This window comes from Rousettus aegyptiacus, unplaced genomic scaffold, assembly GCF_014176215.1.
Source record: "Rousettus aegyptiacus isolate mRouAeg1 unplaced genomic scaffold, mRouAeg1.p scaffold_m13_p_3, whole genome shotgun sequence".
Lineage (NCBI taxonomy): Eukaryota > Metazoa > Chordata > Mammalia > Chiroptera > Pteropodidae > Rousettus > Rousettus aegyptiacus.
In genome coordinates this window covers 6,218,579-6,238,435 of record NW_023416306.1, presented here as the reverse complement: position 1 = coordinate 6,238,435, position 19,857 = coordinate 6,218,579, and the positions used below count along the sequence as shown (strand labels likewise).

Sequence of the window (19,857 nt, the reverse complement as noted above, 5' to 3'; positions counted from 1 at the left end):
GCCACAGAAGTTGTTTAAAAAAAAGACCCTCTGCAAAGCTGTAGGTGGCTGTGCAGATTGGCATGAGCGTCGGGGAAAGCAAATTAATGATGTCAATCAAAATTTCAAATGTGCCCCTCACCTTAGGAATCCCACGCGTGGGCACAAAATGTGTACAGGATGGTTCCCTGGGGCCGGTGAGGACTGGCTGGCTGGTGGTGCAGCCAGGCGTGTGGGGAGGTGGTGACCCCCCTAGAGTCGGCATGGGAAAGAAAGCCAGAGCTAGCGGGACAAGACACTAGGCAGAAGGCGCCGCTGTCCGGGTCTTATCCCCCCTTCGGCGATTCTAAACACACAGGGACGTGCGTGTGCAAAATCTATTCCTCAATTTTTTCCTTCGCATTTTAACATCTCTGAAATCACGTTGTCTTAGAAGCAAATCGATGGCATCTTAAAATTAATGAAGCAGAACTGAGAGGGTGGGTGTGTGCACGTGATTCCTCCCACCCCACGGTAAAATTCCCATTTTCTTTTTAATACAACAAGCACCTAGTACTTTACATATAAAACACTTTTAACACTAATGTACCTTGAGGACATTATGCTAAGTGAAATAAGCCAGTTGCAAAAAGACAAATACCGTATGAGTCCACTTGCGTGAGGTACCTAGAGTAATCAAATTCAGAGAAACAGAAAGTAGTGCCAGGGGCTGAGGGGGGCGGGGAAAGGGGTTTGTTTAATGTATACAGAGTTTCAGATCTGCAAGATGAACGAGTTCCAGAGATCTGTCTCACAACAATGTAAACATAACTATTGAACTGTACACTTAAAAATGGCTACCTTGTAAATCTTATGTTTATAACCACAATAAAAAAAGTTTAAAAATCTTAAAAACTGGAGAACACTATTTTAAGTACTTGTTTTAATTATTTCATTTGCATATGACCTATGGATTTTTCACCGATGCTGGAATATTGGAGTTTCAGGATTTTTTTTTTTTTCCTCAGCTATAACCTAAAGAAAGAAAAAAAAGGAGGAAGAGAGGAGCCAGGAAGGAGAGAAGGAACAAGCAGAGGGAGGGAGAGATGAAGGAAGGGAAGGACAGAGAGGGAGAAGAGCAGAGGGAAGGAAAACAATTGCACGGAAGAAAAATCTGGAAGGTTATACCCTAGACTGCTAACAGGGAATAGGACCGAGCGATGCCTTCACTGTCCATCTTATATCATTTGTATGGTTTCAGTTATTTTTATAACATAAAAATACCTGCAAATATAACCATATAAAGTGAAACCAATTTTAAAATACATTTTGAAAATATGCTGGCTAAATAAAAAATTCCCAAGCTTTAAAAATGAGCCAGCATCGGAGCATGGGGAATGAATCTGGGATGGCCTCACTCCGAGGGTCACGGCTGGATCCCGGAGGCAGCACACAGCGCCCCTTAGGGGCTGCTCCAGGCGGGGCCTGAGCATCTGCAGGAAACAGCAGGAGGGCCTGCCCCGGGAAGCACATGTTGGGTTTGCAGCCAGTGGGAGATGCCCCCATCCTCAAGCAGGGTGGGGGTCTCACAGGGGTGAGAGGGACACACAGGGATGTAGGGGGGAGCCCTGAACCCCAAACGAGGAGGTGGGTTTAGTCTTGGCCACGGTGGGGAGCCAGTGAAGGTTTCAGAGCAAAGGGGACCCTGAAGAGGTGGCTTCGGGAAGATAACTTTGGCAATGAGTATGCCGGTCTCTGTGGGACCCTCTCTGAGGGAGTGGAAGATTGTGGGGTTGTGGACTAGGCCCCAGGCCTCCTGGCCTCAGCGTCCTTCACCAAAGTCCTACCTCTTGCTGCCAAACCGAACTTTCCCGGGGTCCACGCCCTCTTGACGCCCTCCTGCGTCTCCCTTCAAGCCCACCAGTGGGCAAATTCCCAGGAGCCGTTGCACGAGGCTGGAGTGTACAGTATCCCCACCCCCATGCAGGGCCTCAGGGTCCCCACGCGATGACTTTGCAAGGAATCCCTGTCCCTCTGACATTCCCACCACCACCATCACTGGGCCCTGGGCCTGGTGACCTCCCAGCCTCCTGACTGTCCTGCGGCTATCCAAGCAAAGACGTCCTCTCCAAGCAAGAGGGTTGGAGCCTTTGCCCTCCTCAGGCTGATAGCCTTCTGCCATCTGGTCCCTAATGGTCTCATTCCCACGGCTCCCTCAGCTGCCTACTGACGGAGGCCATGGGTCCCACTGCGGGGCTATTGTTCAGGCCATTCTTCCCACCTGACATTCCGCCCCTCTGCAGGTGCACCTAATACAGCACATGGCGCGTGGCTACTTACTGAGAGGATGTATCCTTGAATTGAGAGACAAATGCAGGTCACTGTTCTCTCCCCCCAGCTCCATGGCCCACCACCGCGGCTGGCCCAGCGCCCGGAGAGCCTTCCTGGTCCGGAGCAGGCGGCCTGCCCTTGTCTCACAGTCACCCTTTGTTAGGCCTCAGCTCCCAAGGGCATCTTATCTGCCTCAACAGGTTGTAATCTCCCAGAGTCACAGACCCCGCTTCTCCTGCCAATCTAGAGTTGTAAACAAGGCCTTTTACTCAACCACAGCTCGCCACACCCCTCCCGGAGTAGCAGCCATGCTTGCCTCCCACCTGTGGGGCCCTGGAGGACCTTACTGCTGCCGGCCTTCAGGACTCCAGGCCCCACCTCTGACCCTGCTGCCTGCCCTCTGCCCTCCCCACCTCAACCTGCTGCTCTGACCTCCTCCCAACTGTCCCCAAACAGCATTCTGTGGCAGGAATGTCATTTTCTCCCGCCCCTTTTTCTCCCTGCAGGAAGCTCTTCCCCCAACCTTTGCAGAAGTCTCTTCCTCATCATTCACGTCTTCAGAGAACATCACCTCTTCAAAACCCCCTCTCATATCACTTGTATTATTGTCTTTGTAGCCCTTACTGCCCATGGTGGCCTGACTGGGGCAGAACCTGTCATGGGGCCCCTCCCCTCTCTAGAACCTGAGCTCCTTGAGGGCAAGGAGTGGTCCTGGTTCAGCCATGAGGAAACTGGGGCTCTGAGGAGGGGAACTGACTTGCCCAAGGTCACATAGGCAGGGGGAGGCAGGACTGGAAAAGCCAGGTAGGTTTGGCTTGGGGACCTCCCCACCTCCCCAACCCCCAGAGCTGCCAACTCTCCACCCCAGCTGCAAAATGCATGACTCACTGGCCAGCTGACAAAGCTGGCCATCCTGCTTGTACTCCTGACCTAGAGGGTGTGGGCACTTGACTGTCTCGAGGAGGCCTAAAGCCACGGGCCAGAGAGAGCCCGGCTCGATCAGGAGACACAGGAGATGGAATCGGAGCTTAGGAGCATTTATTCCTGTACAAATCATTACAAAACCAATTCTAGAGGGGCCACTGGCCCCCACCCCCCACCCCAATGTGCAATCGCTTGCTTCTAGCCTCCTCCTTCTCCTCCACCTGGCCCCTCCCATTCCACAACCTCCTCCGGGAAGGCCTCCAAACTTCCCTTCCAGGATCCAGAAGAGCGGAGGGCAAACCCAACCCGCTAAGGCCCAGCAATAAAGTGCCTGATACAGAGTGAGGGCTGCTTGAACCCAGGCAACACAGCTTCTGGACCCCTAGAGCTTTCCCAGGCCCAGCTGGAGGGAAAATCTTGGGCTGCTTGAAGCCCCAATTTGTCTAGGTCCCCCCTTCCTCCGCCCCAAAGGCTCCTCCAACAGGGAGAAAGCCTCACTGCTGGATAGCAGAAAAGCGGGCCTGGCTCTTTAAGAGCCAAGCTAAGGGCAGCTTGGGGGAGGGCGAAGAAACAGCTGGTTTGTCTCATTCTTATCAGAGTCTCCCAGACCTGGGGGAATTTGTGCAAAAATACCTTCATTTCCAGGAAGAGATGGGGAAGGGAACTCCGGGTCCCTAGGGAGTTCGGCCCCCCAACAAGGGAACCCCAGACCCCCAAAACCCGACATGGGCAAAAGGGATTTGTCCAAGGCCACTCAGGGGAGAGCCAAGGCCACTCAGGGGAGAGCCAGCCTCCCACCTCTGGGACCCCCCTGGCACAATCCCACGAGTGCCCTGGCCCAGACTCCAGACAGTGCCCACTCTCCACGCAACTTCTCTTTCTGGTTCTGGGAAGTGAGGGACAACACAAAGTTCCCAGCTCCTTGGGCTAGAACCCCACTGTTCCGGCCAACAGGAAGTAATTCGAGGGCCCTACTGGGGCTCTGAATCAAGGCCTCATGGGAAAGAACACGTCCTTAGCCTCACATTACTCAGAAATACCCTGATTGACTACTCTGACCCTGACTGCCCAAGAAATCCCGACACCCCTGATTAACCACATAGAAGCCCAAATCCCTGATTGGCCAAGAGATGCCCCCAGGCCCTGACTGGCTGGAGGATACACACTCTTCAACACCCTGATTGGCCAGAAGACACTCTGGCCAACCTTGATTGGCCAGGAGATGGCCCTTGATCAAGTGGTTGGGCAGAGAGCCACTTCTGTGTCCCTTGCGAGAGCCCCACAGGCAAGGCGGCCTAGGTCCAGGAGGGATGGGAGAAGGTGATCCCGTACTGCTGGGCCCAGGACGAGAAGACTCTCTTCTCGGTGATGAAGCGGTGGTGGTTGCCCTTGCGGCTGTGCTCATTCTGGATGTAGGTGACACACTCGTCCGGCCCCTTGGGCTCATAGTAGTGGTAGGGCATGCGCTGCAGGCGGGACCGCTGGCTGGGGCAGAGCAGATGGGGCCGTGAGGGCGGGGTGGGCACTGGCACAGCCTTTGCTTTTTCCAGCCCCTGACCTGCTGAAGGACCTCCGTGAGGGAAAATCCCTGCCCCTCCCTGGGCCTCAGTTTCCCCATCTATAAAATAAGCATAAAGTGAACAAGGGTGGTGACCACGGAAATGTTTTCTTTTTTCTTTTTTTTTTTTTTTTTTTTTTTTTTTTTTTTTTTAATGCAGTGGACATTTTCCTGTCCCTAAGAGGGTGGCAGAGTAGGGTAAAGGACTATGGGCTCTGGAGCCTGGTCCCCACACATTACTGTTTGTGGGACCTTAGGCCACTCACAAACGTCCTTCTCAGTTTTTCTCATTCATGAAATGGGGAGGATAACGTACCTTATCACTTGGAGTCACTGTGAGGAGTGAATGAGATAATAAGTATAGCTAAGCCTGCGACATGGTCAGCACTCAGTAAAGAACAGCTGTCACCTCATGGGATTTTCATATAGTAATAATAATACTTACTATTAATATATAAACTCTGGACTCTTGCTGAGCTTGTGGTAGAGGCCCCCAAGGTAGCTCCAAGGAGCCTAGCTCTCTGCAGAGCAGTTTGAATACCAACGAACAGCAGCCCTCGAAGGCCCCCCAGCCATGGTTTCCAGGCCCCCAGCTCCATCCCACAGCCAGCGACTGGGCATTGTCCTGGAGGGGCTCACCTGCAGTAGTCGGGGGGGACCATGCCATAGACGTGCACGTGGTCACACAGCTCCACCGCAATCACCATGGTGAACCAGCCTGTGCTCAACCACGAATGGGACTTTTCCCTGGGGGCAGAGAGGGAGCATGATGAGGGGGCATGCAGGCAGGGGTGGGGCAGGCAGGGAGGACCAGTCAACCCCCACAGAGCTTCCAAGAACTCCATCCACCAACTCATCGGGCAAGGGGATGGGGGGCAACTTCAGTCACCCTTGGTCCAGCCCAATGCCAGTAGGGGGCTGGTCTGGGCAGAGATGAGGGGTCTGGAGAGAGGTCGTTGGCAGGGAAAGAGTAGGGATAGGGCATGCTGGTAATAAACTCCTTGAGAGACTGGTCACACGTGAGACCAGGCTGGGAGTGACCATGATCACAGAACATGCTAGAAGCAGCTATGCCCATGCTAGGAGCAAATTCCCAAGGGGAGACAAACCAAGACGGTCATGCTGGGAGTAACAAGTTCATAGCGAAGCATGGAAGAAGTAGCTGAGAGCCCAGAGCTGTGCTTCTCACTCTAGCAGACACGTGTGGCCCATGAGGGCACACGGGAGCACTGAGCATGCGGTTGAAATGTGCCATCATATAAAACACACGTCAGATTTCTTAGAGTCCAAAAAAGTGTAGAATACATCACTCATAGTTTTTGACATCGATTACATGTTGAACTGAAAATACTTTGGATATTATTGATTGGAGGCGGTTCTTTGAAGTTTTTTAAAAAATAATAATCTCGCAAGACTAATAAAAAGAAAAAACACAAATTACCAAAATCAAGAATTAAAAAGAGGATATCATCATAGACCCTCTAAACATAAAAGAAATAACATACCACAGAAAAATTACCTACACGACAACTCCATGCAATGGGCTAATTCCTTGAAAACTAGGAACTACTAAAACTCACCCAAGATGAAAAAGATAACCTGAATATCTTGTAACCATGAAAGAAATTGAATTCATAGTTTAAAATCTGAAAAAGAACTCTCCAGGCCCAGATAGTTTCATTGGCCAATTCTACCAAACATTTAAAGAAGAAATAACAACAATTCTATAAAATCTCTTCCAGAAAATGGAAAAGGAATCATTTCCCAATTCATTTTCTGCAGCTAGAGTTATCCTGATACCAAAACTAGGCAAAGACAGTACAAAATAAACTGCAAACCAATATCTCTCATGAACACAGACACGAAAATCTCAACAAAATCTTAGCAAATCATATCCAGTAATATATAAAAATAATACGCCCCAACCAAGTGGAGTTTACTCCAAAAATGCAAGGCGAACTCAACATTTAAAGATCAGTCTACAGCCATGCTACCCTGAACAAGCCAGGTCCTGGCTGATCTCAGAAGCTAAGGGTCAGGCCTGGTTAGTACTTAGATGGGAGACTACCTAGGAAGATCTACAGGTGTAAAAAAAAAAAAAAAAAAAAAAAAAAAAAAAAAAAAATCAATCAATACAAGCCACCATATTAATAGTCTTAAGAAAAACCACATAATGACAATTAATGCAAAAAAATTTGATAAAATTCAATACCCAGGAATGATAAAAACTTAGCAAACCAGTAAGCAATGGGAACTTCCTCAGACTGATACACGACAGCTAAAAAAAAACTATAACTAACATCATATTCAATAATGAAAAACTAAATGCTTTCCCCAAGACTGGGACCAACGCACGGATGTCTACTGTTGCCATTTCAAATACAATTCAACGTCGTATTGAAAATCCTAGTCGGTGCAATAAGACAAGAAAAAGAAATAAGAGGTATACATATCAGAAAGGAAGGAATAAAACTGTCCTTATTTGCATGTCCTTACATGATACATGATCAAATGCACAGAAAATCCCAAAGAATCTACAAAAATCTCCTAGAATCAGTAAGTAAATTTAGCAGGATTACAGGATATAAGGTCAACACACAAAGAATCGATCATATTTCGAAATACTGGCAAGGAATAATAAGGAGCCAGAAAAAATTTTTGTAAATACCATTTACAGTAGCTCCAAAACTTTAACTATTTAGGTGTAAGTCGAACAAAATATGTACAGGACCACATTTGGACATACTGAGTTAAATAAAACGTTAAAAATAACTTTACATGTTTATTTTTACTTTTTTAATGTGGCTACTACATAAATTTAAATTGTATATGTGGCTCACATTACATTTCTATTGGATGGCACTGGCCTAGCCTCAGATTAGTCAGAGTGGGGCTGGGAGATGCTTAGAACAGAGCATGCTGGGAGCAACGGAGTGTTTAAAGCAAGAAGCGCTGGAAGGAAACCCTCTGGGGGAGACGAGGCCATGCAGAGCATGTTGGAAGCGACTTTTGCTAAGAGCTGGACATGAAGAGAACTCCCGTAGCAAACCCAGGAGACCCGGGCAGGCGGCGGCGAGAAGTGACCACGCCCTCAGAGCAGTGCATGCCGGGAGCAGCAGGCCCTCTGAGCTCGTGGAAGGGGAGCAGAGGGCTGGCTAGAGGGGGCAGGCAGGAGGCTGGTACCTGTCCTTGCCCGTCTCACCCCGGAAGAGGTCGTCAAACTGGCGCATGCGGCCGGGAGAGACGGCGTAGGCCTCCAAGTTGGGGAATAACAGGCCTGTCCGCTGGATGACATGCACGAGGCTGCCCTGGGACTTCTGCATCTTGTCTGGGGGGCCCCAGAAGATGAACACCACTTCGGGAGTGCGGTTGATGAACTCCTGGGGCTTCCGCAGCACACGGAACACACTGGAATGGGCCACCACGCGGAAGGTGGTCTTGTTGCCCACATCAGCTGAGTAGCCCGTGGTGGGCGCGTCATTCATGCGGATCGTGCACTCGGCCTGTTCAATCTCAGGTCCCAGCTTGGTGCCCAGCAGGTGGCTGGAGCTGGTGACTATCACACACTGGTGGCACCGGGAGGGCAGCGTCTGGGGAGGGAAAGGAGAGTCAACACTGTCACAGCCACTCCATGCCAGGAACTGTGCTTTGTACGTCCAGTCCCCCTGGTGACCAGAATTATTATGCCCATTTTAAAGGAAGAAACCAAAGCCCATTCAGCCAGTAGTTTAAGAGATATTTATAGCAAGCTGGCTCATGGCCAAGTACTGCGACAGAGCAATGAGCAAAAGAAACCCCACTCCTGCCTTCAGATACTCATGGCTGGGGAGACAGAAAGCAAACAGGTAAAAGATAAAATAATAGTAGGTGGCAGGTAAAGTGTGCTGGGAAGAACGTCAAATAGGGACAGGAGATCAAGAGCGACAGGAGCAATGGCTGTTTCTGCATTGTCAGGTTTCCCTGTGCCTTCCCAAACCTCGTGTGGACTCCCTAGCAGAGAAATATCAGTGAAAAACAGAGACACCTTTCCAAAGGGATTTCGACTGAGGAGATAGTAGGATTTTAGTGCTAAAGATGGGAACCTGGAGGGAAATGAGGTCCAGAGAGGGCAGGGCTCTTGTCCAAGGTCACACAGCAAACAAGGGACTGAAGGCACTGGAAGCCAGGGCCTTGGCTCCCAGGGTCCACCCTTTTCTTTAGGAGGGATGGAAGGAATGGAGAGAAGAGGAGGAGGAGGGGGCCGTGATGGTGGGCGGTGGGGAGATCAGCCACCAGGCATCTCCCAGGGAGCTCCCCAAAGAGGCCGCCCTACCTTGTTGCCGAGAATGGGAACATAACCATCAGTGATGCTCCACTTCTTGAAGTTGAAGGGCCGGCGGCTGTGGACCCGCAGGGAGCCGTAATGGAAGACCTCATTGGCACTATTGGAGCTGTAGAGGATGAGGATGGTGATGAGAGCAAAGAGGATCACGAATACTGCTGACCGCTGCTCCTGGAGAAAGGAGAGGCCAGTGAGGACCCAGGGACCTGGCAGACTCGGTGCCCCGCCTCCTTGCTGCTCCGTGCCCAGCTAACTCCTGCTCCTCATTCCAGACCAGTTCAGACACTACCTCCTCCAGGAAGGCCTCCTCCAGCCCTGAGGACCCCCATCACAGCACTGATCACATTACCATGAGCTCTGAGGCTGGGACTGGGTCAGCCTCGCTCCCCACCGTATCTCAGCTCTCAGGGTAAGGCCTGGAGTACAGAGCGTCCTCAGGAGGAGGGTCTGCTGGATTGGACTGGATGTGGGTATCAGAAGGATCCCTCCAGCTGCAGCTGGAAGGATGCTTAGAGGAAGGCAGGGCAGTCCAATGAGAGGATTCAGGTCTTCTCCAAACAGCGACTCTCCGTAAATCTTCATTTATCTAAACCTGGAGGGGATGGACCTGGTCAGGAATCGGGCTGCATGGATAGTCAGTGTACCGCCATGTGGCTGACAGGGCAGGAAAGTGATATCCAAAGTGCCCGCAGGGATTCATTTGCCCAGGGTCTGCAAGGCGAGGTGAGACCTGGGAGTCTGGCTCTTTGTGCTGAGCCCCCTGTGCTGATTATCGATGTATTGCTTCTCGGCTCCAAATTCACCCTTTTCGCCAGCTCTGTGAAAATAGATCTGGGCCCTTCCCTTGTTTTTCCATGCAAGCTAACTGCATATTACGGTTTCTCAGTAGAGGGCGCTTGAGAGACACTGCAGAAGGAAAGGATTTTGCTTCCAGGTTCTGGTGGGCTTTGTATTTGCTTCTGGGGCACTTGCTCCCACAGTGCACATGGTGGCTTCTCAGGCATGTGCTCTGTCTCCAGTGCCCAATGGCCAGCAACCAGCTGCACTCGGCAGCTGCCTCCAACACCCACCCTCAGGCGGTTTGGGAACAGAGTGCCTCTGGCTCCTGCTGTGATCACAGCTTCTCCAGAGTTTAGCTCATGCAGTACACTCACCCACCTGAACGCCCAGAGACCATCAGCTTCCCCTCCCTGGAGCAATTCTGTATGGAGCTTGGGTGCCTCTTGGAAGTTATCTCCTGTGAACGACCTCTTGTGTAGTAGCCTACAAGGTGGATTTATGACAACTTCCACCACCAGCACAGCAGCACAGGGAGTTCCCTGACATCGAGTGGGTCATAGCCCTGCCCTCTCCACAAAGGCCTGGACCTCCGCCCAGGGGGCAGTGGCTGCTCCTAATACCTGCTATTCCTGGACTCCTTTAAGTTCCAATTCCTTGTTACACCAATGCCTGATTATAGTTCATAGCTATACATTAACCCATTTCCTATTTGCCCCAAGAATACTCGCCGGCAGCGCTTACCGCTGCAGCGTTGACCCCAAGATAACTTGTGGATTACAGTCCTAACCTCAGCCCCAAAGTTTGCCAGACAATATCTCACTCTTGTTATCATTTTCACATCACTCTAATATATCAATAGTCTTTGGAATCAAATGACATCATCCTATTTATAGCATTGTATTTTTAGTACTGGAATTTCCATTTACAAAATATAGTACTTCCTGATTGCTGAAAATGTCGAATCCTAGAAAACATAGCATTTCTACATGTGATGTTAAATTAACACTGACAGCGAGCTGCACTTTTTTTTCTAAACAGGAAATGAGTTAAACTTCCCCTATTCAAGTTACTATGGTTTCTCTCTGCCATTTGGACCCAGACGGATACACCCACAGCACCCTGCCCCCAACCCTCAGATTCTGCCAAGGCTGTGGTACAGTGGATCCTAGGAAAGGGGTGTGCAGAGCCAGGCACATAGTAGGTGCTCAGGAAAGCATGAATGACTGGATTATGGGGAATCCTGACACCCTCAGAGTGATGCTCACAATACTCCCTCATCTTTGGCTGACTCCCTCCCCCAGTCTCCCATTCACCTCTACCTCCCCACCCCCACCCCCTACAAAGCACTCCAGGTCACCTTCTCAGACGATCGTTTATCACAAATTGACTGGTCAAGCCTAGGAAGGACAGAGGTACACCTGGACCCAAAGAGAGAGGCAGAACCTTGTCCAAAGCTATATAGATGAATGGCCACGGCAGGGCTCAAATCGGGACTTCACAGGTATCAGCCACTTCTTGGCAAGGAAGAGACTTGTGATGGTTTGGGTCTGAGACAGGTCCAAAGGAGCCCATCCCACCGAGGAAAGTAAGAGGCTGAGGTGAGGACAAGAAATGAAGGGGGACTTACTTTGTTGCTACTCATCTCTCTCCAGCGTCTGCGGAGGGGCAGGGGCCAGCGTCCTGCAGGTGGCCCCGGGGGCGGGGATGTGGGTTTACGCCTGCAAGCCACAGAAAGGGTTATGGCCAGCTGCCCTCCCCTAGGTCCAGCTGGTCAAAGGCTACACTGTCCCCACCCCTGCCGGCTCTCCTACCCACCCATTACTTCAAGGCTCAGGACCATATCCATTTTGCACATGGAGACACCGAGGCCCAGAAAGGGCAGAAAACTACCTGAGGTCACGCAGCCGAGTGGTGGCAGAACCTGGCTCTCTTCCTGACCCTTGCTCTCTCCCGCTCTGCTCCCGCAGCAGGGGCCTTCCCACACCTTGGCTCTCCTAGGCAGCCAGCACCCCTCAGAACACAGGAACAGTCCTTGCAGGTCCCCAAACTCCTATGCACCTGCACGCTTCCAGGGCTTGCATAAACTGTCTGCAACATCCTGACCTCCTGCACCCTGTTCACACCCACTCATCCGGCAAGCCCGCGCCCCACAGGAAATTCCCCTGTGTGTCACCTTGCCAAGGCTGAGAGCTCCCTGAGGGTGCAGCCAACTCAAAGTCTCTACTGTTCTTCCAGAGTCCCTGGAGATGGTGCAAGAGGGTCACTGAATGACTTCATTAATTAACAAGTAAGATCTTGGGGGTTAAGGGCTCAGAATCTGTCAGATGGCCATAATCACAGACCGCGCCCCCCCCCCCCAGGGTGGGTGGGGAACCTTGGGCAGTCCTTCCTTCCTGTCCCAGCCCCAGGGGCCTCCGCTGTGAGAGGACCAGCCCAGATCTGTTCCTCACTCCCCAACCTGTCCCCATCCTCGCAGGAACCAGCTCCTCTCCATCTCTCTATATCCCCACCTGTCGAAAGCAAACAAGTGCTTGTGTCCAGCCACCTCCAGCAGATTCAAGCCCAGAGGGCACTAAAATTGAGCAAGTGCAGAGGGAGAAACTGGGGCCGGGGCTCCCCAGCTCTGCCCTCCCCTTCTGGGGCCTCACAGCTCCCGCCACTATCTCCACCCCGTGACCTAGCTGCTGTTTACTCGACACTGCCACCAGGAATAGCCCGAGAACCTCAGGCCAAGAGGCGCCCCCACGCCTCTCCTTATTGGTTAGGTCCTGACTCCGCCCACTGCCCAACCCCGCCCCGTCCCCGCAGGAGGCCCCCCCATATGCCTTCCCAGCCGGGTTTCAGGTCTCTTCGCCCAGCTAGTCAGGGAGACCCCGGGATTCTCACGGGGTACAGATCAGGAAACTGACGCTCATCAGAAGGGAGGAGTGGCCCATCCTTACACTCACAGCCCATCAGGGCAAGAGCCAGGAGTCCAGAACCCCAGGGTCGCCCTTGTCAGCCCTGAAGCCTCTGACTTTCCAGGCCCTCACCGGTCCAGCTGAGCCGAGGCTCCCAACTCACCACTATTTGCTTCCATGCCTCTCGCTCCAGACACACTAGCGCACTCCAGTTACCAGGCCGAACCCCCCCCTCCCCGCCTCCACTTTCCCACTTTTGCCTGAGCAGTGCCGAGCCAGGACCACCGACCATCCCCTTGGTCAGCCCCCTTCGCAATTCTGCTCTTGAGAATGCCATGGTCAGTACAACACCTTAGGTTCAAGTGCAGATACTAGGTCCACCACTGACTGGCTGAGGGGCCTCGGGTAAAGCCATGTGACCTCTCTGAGCCTCAGTTTCCTCATCCGTGAAATGGGAGTAATAAAAATAGGCAACTCACAGGGTTGTTCAAGGCCTGCCTCACCGAGTTTGCCAGGGAAACACTCCTTCCTCTGACCTCTTGCCCAGCTACTAATCTCTCATTTCAGGAATGTGTGCGGTAGCCACGCTCAGCATCACTCACTCAATCTTCCCGGCAACACTGCATGGTCGGGGCTCTTACTCCCCATTTCACAGATGAGGAAACTCAGGTTCAGAGAAGCAAAGTGCCCTGCAAGGCTGTCCAGAGCCTGCTGGGGAGACTTGTTTCCCGGGAGCAGCAAAGGGCCGAAGCTGATGGGATCTCCCTCGAGGATCTCCCAGAACTGGAATGTGCCCAGCACCTAGCCTGGCACGGAGGCGGGAGTGGGGGGCAAGCCTGTTGGGGAACAACTTGCTCAGGCTGGGGAGATGGCAGCCCAGAGCGCTGGGCGGGGAGCGTGGACTCCGCCCCAAGGTAACCAACGGTGCAGGAAGGCTGGGTCCCTGGGATAACGGTGGGGGCCACACCCTGCCCTGTTTGCGGGCTTTGCCTCTCCGAGCCCCGGAAGCCCTCCTGCAGGGTCGGGATGCCCCCGCGAGTCGCGCGGGAGGAAGGGGGAGGGGGCACCTAACTCCGAGATGGGGGCCTTCGAGCCCGTAGGCCCACCTGGGGTGGGGGGCGATTCACCCTCCGCGCCAACCCCCTTTGCGCTGACCCCAACTCCGGCACTCCGGGGCATCCGGAGCCCTAGCCCCAGCTTGGAAGGCAAGGGAAGCAGGACAGCGGCAGGGTCCCCGAGTTCCAATGGGGTAATCAGCTACAGGAGGCCCAGCAAACCCCGCGACGGCCCTTGGGCGCGAAGACCGCGGTCTCCGGGCGCAGTTGGCTAGACAGTGGGTCTAGGGTAGCCCCCAGAGCCCCCGCATCATTACTCCCCATCCCCCCAGGCCGCAGGCAGCACCCCTCCCTCTGCCCGCCCCCGCATGACACCAGCTCACCTCCCCCGGGGAGCGCCCGGCCCCCCGCGGCCCCCGAGTCCCCTCACATGGCGCTAGGAGCTGGGAGCTGGGGTCCGCGCTCCTCTGGCCGCCCAGGCCCCAACGCAGCCCGGGCCCGCTGGGTCCTAGCGCCGCCGCTCCAAGCTCCAGACCAGGCCAGGGAGGCGGGCGGAGCCTCGAGGGGCCCCGGCTGGCTCCGCCCCTGGGCGGTGCCGGGGAGAAGGGTGAGGGGCAGGCGACCCCGCGGGCCACGTGAGCGCTTCGCCGTAGTGACAATGAAAATAACCTTCTGGAACCCTTTAGTGTGGGCTCACTTCTGTCTCGCTTTTTTGGCTTCGGTTTGGGGAAACTGAGTCTCCGAGCACATGGCGCTTGGAATCAACTGAGTTGCTCTCTGCGATCCCTTACGCAGGGCATCCAAAGCCCTGCACCCCAGTAGTCACCCTGGGTGAACCTCAGGTTCAGCCTTGGATTCAAGTTCAGCTCTACTCCCTCTAGCTGTACCGCCTGGCACCTGGCTTACCTTTCCTCTGCCTGCCTCTGGAAAATAAGGAGGACAACCTCATAGGGTGTTGTAAGGATTAAAAATGTTATTGACTTAACATTTTCAGGGTGCTTGTTACATCATTTTACATAATAGTGAAACTAATAAGTAGCTGTGATAGGGGCCTGGTGAAATAAAGGCACAGCCCTGCCAAAACAAATGCTGTAGATCAATACGTGCTGACAGAAGGGAGGACCAGGATATTTACAGGATGTTTAAATGAAGAAACTGTACCTCTATAATCCCTTTGGAAAACAAAGATGTAGAAATATGCATTCGTCTCCTGGGCATGTGCCCTGGAGAAATTCTTACACCTGTATAAAACGAAGTTCATAGCACTGCTCGATAATACTAAATTGGAAACAGCCCCATATATCTATCAATGGGAGAATGGAATTTTTTTTGCATGATGGCATGTTCACAGTGTAAAATATTAAATGGCAGGGGGAAACGAATGAGCTACAATTAAATGGATGAAACTTAGGGGCATAAAGTATGAAAAAGACGAGTCTCGGAAGACAAATGAACTACACAATATATTATTAAAGCATACGGCAGGAGGTAGGCCACCTCTTAGAGCCAGGGACAGGAACTAGCTTTTGCCTATCAGGGTGTTTAAAGTTTTCAAAGCAAAAGTCAAGAATACAGTTGTCTGTGGGTGAGGTGGGGATGTGGGAGAGGGGAAGAAACTAGTAAGGGTCTAATCTCTAGTAAGGATCTGGTCATGGGTTATATTATAACTTACAAGTATGATGAATGCCATCATTTTTGTGTATGACAGTGTTTTAAAAGAAAAATGAGAGAAAAAGGGGAAAGAAATAAAAAATAAGGAGAGACACCATTTGTGTATCATAGTGTTAATAGTGGTTATTTCTGGAATGATGAGATTATGGGTTGCTTTCTCTTCTTGTGGCTTACCTGTATTTTCAAAAATTTAAGATTACGGTTATATAATGATTTCATATGTAAAAGCTTATTTTTTAATTCATCCAAAATGAACTGCATATATAGCATGAGTCCTTTTTTTAAATACTGCCATCGGTGCATACGTTTGTGAATGCACATGGAGGGTGTCAGGAAGAATCCGGAGTGACTGACTACTCGCAGTAGTTTCCCCTGGGGAGCAGACATGGAGCAGGAGGGGTGGGTGCTACCTTCGCTTTTGCTTTATAAACTTCCAGGTTGTTTGTATTGGACTAATTTGTTAAGTTAATACCACTTTGTTTTTAATTAAAGCAAAAGTGGGGAGTTGAGGGGCAAGGTCCGGCTCGCAGGCTATGGAGGCACTGCCCACTGGCAGTGGGGGAGAGTGGGGAAGGCCAAGCGTGGATGAAAGGCTTCCTGCCTTTCTGGTGTGTACCTCCATCTGCTTCCTGAACTTCAGCCCCTCCCCACCCTCGGCCTTCGTTAGCTGCCTGATGGGATAGCAAACCACAGAGCTGGGGCCAGGGCAGTCAGGTAGGAAGGCTGATGAACCCAACTGCTGGGGGCTCGGAAAAGGGGAGCTCCTGGCCCAAGGTCACCCATCAGGTTGGAGGCTGCACCAGGGTAGGGCATCCTGTCCCCAGCCTTCTCCCTACCCCAGGCCAATGACCTGTAGAAATAAGAGAGTGCAACAGCCTAGCTCTAGGACCAAATCTGGACCCGGAGCTCCCTCCTCAGGCCTGCCATGTCTTGGGGCCCTGGCTTACCCCAGGAGGCTCTGCTATAGGACTGGCTTTCTTGAGCCCCGAGCAATAGAGTGAAAAAATAAATGAAGTCAATTCAGTCAAGTTGCTAAATTACTAAAATCAAGTCGAGGTATATGAGGAAATGATTCTATTCTTATTTCACTGGGAACTTAAACTTTTGAACTTTCCAGTCCCAAATCAATGCCCAGATTGACATCAAACCTCCAGGTAACAACACTCTGATTAACTAAGGAAAAGATGTTCAAGTATCCAGACCACCCGACATCCAGTATCTAGACCACCATCTAGAGGATTACAATGTGGCACCAATCCAGAGACCAAGAATGCAAGGCTGATTCTTCTTTAAAATATACTTTTTACTAAAAGAATCTTTAGCTTTTCCTTCTCATTTAGAACACTCTGGGTATTGCCTAATTGTCTTTGCAGTTTGCAAGCCCTAAAACCCTTGAATAAATCTTTATCATTTATTTCTAGCCAACGCCTCCAGACTCTTTTTGAGTTTGTTCAACAGCCCCAAGAATGATAACAAACACTTGAGTAATAACGAAAATAAGAAAAAGTGTCATGTGCTTTCTCCTGTGATAGGTACTTTGCAAACATACCTCACTGAAGCCTTAAAATAGCCTATGAGATGGGTACGACTGTTATCCTCCCTTTCTAGAGGGAGAAATGAGGATCAAAGAGTACACACACAGGTGCCCAAGCTGGGCTTCCCCCAGGCCTGTCTGCTGAATAATCACAGGCCTTTCTGCTCTGAAGCCCCAGGCCTGCCCACACTCACAGCAGGACTTTTATGGTTGGGTGGCTGTGGCCATTCCTAGTGCCACACCCTGATCCCATGGTCTGGGGGAGATGGCCTCTGCTTCAGCCCTTCCTGCCCCAGGGTGGGGGTCCTGGGTGTGACCTCTCTTCTTGCACCTTAGCAATCTTTGCACTGTTAGGATTTTCCCCTTCCACAGGGTTCTTGGAAAGAGTCCTCAGAGACCTCCTCACCTGCCACCCCAGCTCCCAATTTACATAAACTGAAAACAGGACCCATAAAAGGGACACAACTTGCCCCAAGATACCCACTGGGCCCCGGCCAGGGCCAAGGTGGGAGCCAGGACTGGGGACTCTGGCCTTCCTCCCTCTGGATAGAGAAGGAGCCAGATGGATGGTCCTCTGAAGAGAGGCCGGTGAGGGCTGCCAGCAGGTGAGCTGGCAGCAGCTGCCCCGTAAGCAAGTGTTCCTAAGACCTGGGCATGGGTTTGGAACCAGGAAGTACCTGGCTCTTCACAGACTGAGGCTGGAGTGGTCAGGCTGGTTCGGGTGACACTGGACACAGGTGTCTACCAGTACTCAGCAGAACCGACGTTCCCTTCCTCACCTGACTAGATGAGGTTTGAGTGTGAGTTCCTTGCCTGGCCCCAAGCTCCTTGGAGTAGAAATGTTCCTGAAGATAGCTCCAGGCTGCAAAGCTCACATGGCTTCCCCTGTGGCCTCAGGAAGAAGTGGGCAAGTCCCCAGAAGATCGGCTGAAGGGACAAAGGAGCCAGGGCATAGACAAAGTCCCAAAATGGGGCTGCACACCAAGGTGCCCCCACCCTGCCGCCACATTCCTCAGAGCTAAGGGTAAGCTCCTGTCCCCAACTCACCTCCCGGAAGCTGCAAGAACTGCAGTGGCGGAGGTAGGGATCCTCGGGGAGCCTTCAGCAGGCCTGGAACCAGTCACCAGGCCAGGAAAATGCCATCTTCATCTGCCTGGAGGAAGTAGCTAGGGGATGGCTCCTGCCAGGTCACCATACCAGAAAGACGCATTACTTGAATCAATACAGCAGTAAACACTCCCCACCCGGGGGCAGGGCCAGGACAGTCACTGTGTACTGGGCCCAAGGGCTGGGCTGGCATCTTCCAGGGGATAAGGGAGGAGGAAGGAACCACCTGGGAGGGGTTGAGTTCAAATTCCATCAGACTCAGTAGATTTGGGCCTTGGAGCCCTAGGATGAAGCTGTGAGCACAGAGAACTGGTAGGGATGGGAGGTCTTCCTGCCCATCTGCCACCACCAAAGAGGGCGGGGCCAGGTGAGCAAGGGCGATCCCCATCGAAAATGATGGCTCCCACATATTCAAGTGCCAGCCCTGGGGACAGGCACTTTACAGATGCCATCTCTCTAAATGCATGTAATCCCGTGAAGTAGGGGTGATTTTAATCTTCTTTTTACAGATGAAACTCAGAGGCTCAGAGAGACACACTAATCTGCCAGGGTCCCCCGGCAGGAAGTAGAGCCAGAACGAGGCCTGGTCTGACTCCACAGGCCTCCCTGTGCACCCAGAAGTTACCCCACCAGACACTCACCTGCCAAGTTACATCCCACTCCTCTGCCTGACGCCTGCTCAGAGACACTCGCACTGCCGGGCCAGCAGCTGTGGTTCGGCTGTCAGCCTGCTCTCCCTCCCCCCACAGCGCTTCCTGCCTCCCCAGCTCAGGGCTCTCCTCCCTCTTCTCACACTTGCAGAGCTTCCTGGGCCTGCCTGGCATTGGGTAGGAGAGGCACAGCATAAAAGGCAGTGCTGTGGGCCAGATGCCAGGTCTCCAGCCTCTCTTAAGGACACCCAGACTCCTTGGCACGACTAGCTATAAAATTTGTGAAGTCTAGAACAAAATGAAAATGTACAGCCCTTGTAGGGGGTGGGGGGAAGACCTCCTCAAATTTCCAGGTAGCATCAAGAGCATTAAGCTAAGCAAGCACAGGGCCCAGGGCAACTGCACAGGTCACACACCCACGAAGTGGCCGACTCCTGGAGCTAGCCAGATGCTAGAACCCAGGGCTCCATCCCAGCTGAGAGCCTGAGGTCTGGGGCCCTGGTCCTCCACTAGTCAGTTTCCTAGTCTCCAGATGAAGGAAGGTGGGAAAGAGGAAGGGAGGGCTCTTTTCAGCCTCTTGGCTCAGGGGCCAGATGCTCAAGCTCAGCTCTCAGACCCGGGACTGCATCCTGGCTAAGCCCAGTGGCTTCGCCTCGTCTGTTAAACAGGCTAATACGAGCCCCCCAACCAGGGTAGCTGCATGCTCTTGCCGTTTGCTGGTGGGCCAACTTTTCCACTTCATAGGTGAGGAAGATGAAGCACAGAGAAGGTGAGCCCCGGGCCTGCCCGCCTCCTCCCATCCTCACTTTCTTGCAATGTAACCAACTCGAGTTAACTGGGAATTTAACTGGCAACAGCCTTGGAATCTGACCTTGGACCAGGGAGGAGACGTGAAGTGGAGAGATTTTCTTCACACCCCAAGTGGTTTCCTCCCAGGCTCCAGACTCTCCTCCCAGTGCCCCCCCCGGGTGCAGAGTGGGAGTCCCATGGAGCCTCGGAGTTGGAGTTGGGGCACGTCCTGGGCCAAGTGGAGCTATGGGGCCAACCTCTCTGACCTGGTGGGGAAGG

The 19,857-nt window shown here is 52.3% G+C and overlaps 1 protein-coding gene across 15 annotated transcripts; it reads right to left on the bottom strand.

Annotated features, from left to right (window-relative positions):
• Window positions 1-697: 697 nt before the first annotated feature.
• On the bottom strand, window positions 698-19,853 carry ST6GALNAC6 (ST6 N-acetylgalactosaminide alpha-2,6-sialyltransferase 6). Of its 15 annotated transcripts, none has more exons than XM_016163782.2 (8): window positions 12,383-12,547; window positions 11,500-11,590; window positions 10,251-10,355; window positions 9,442-9,684; window positions 9,084-9,263; window positions 7,955-8,361; window positions 5,411-5,518; window positions 698-4,694 (listed from the first exon to the last, which is right to left on the bottom strand). In XM_016163782.2, exons 4-8 carry the CDS (start codon window positions 9,442-9,444, stop codon window positions 4,244-4,246), a joined length of 1,149 nt encoding a protein of 382 aa, XP_016019268.2. In that variant the 5' UTR covers window positions 9,445-9,684; window positions 10,251-10,355; window positions 11,500-11,590; window positions 12,383-12,547; the 3' UTR covers window positions 698-4,243. The 15 variants fall into 15 exon arrangements, with proteins under 15 accessions (XP_016019268.2, XP_016019266.2, XP_016019261.2 ...); XM_016163771.2 differs by lacking the exons at window positions 9,442-9,684; window positions 10,251-10,355; window positions 12,383-12,547 and adding exons at window positions 17,812-17,959; window positions 18,080-18,212; window positions 18,781-19,853 and having other exon boundaries at window positions 817-4,694; XM_016163780.2 differs by lacking the exons at window positions 10,251-10,355; window positions 12,383-12,547 and adding an exon at window positions 14,211-14,328.
• Window positions 19,854-19,857: the final 4 nt, after the last annotated feature.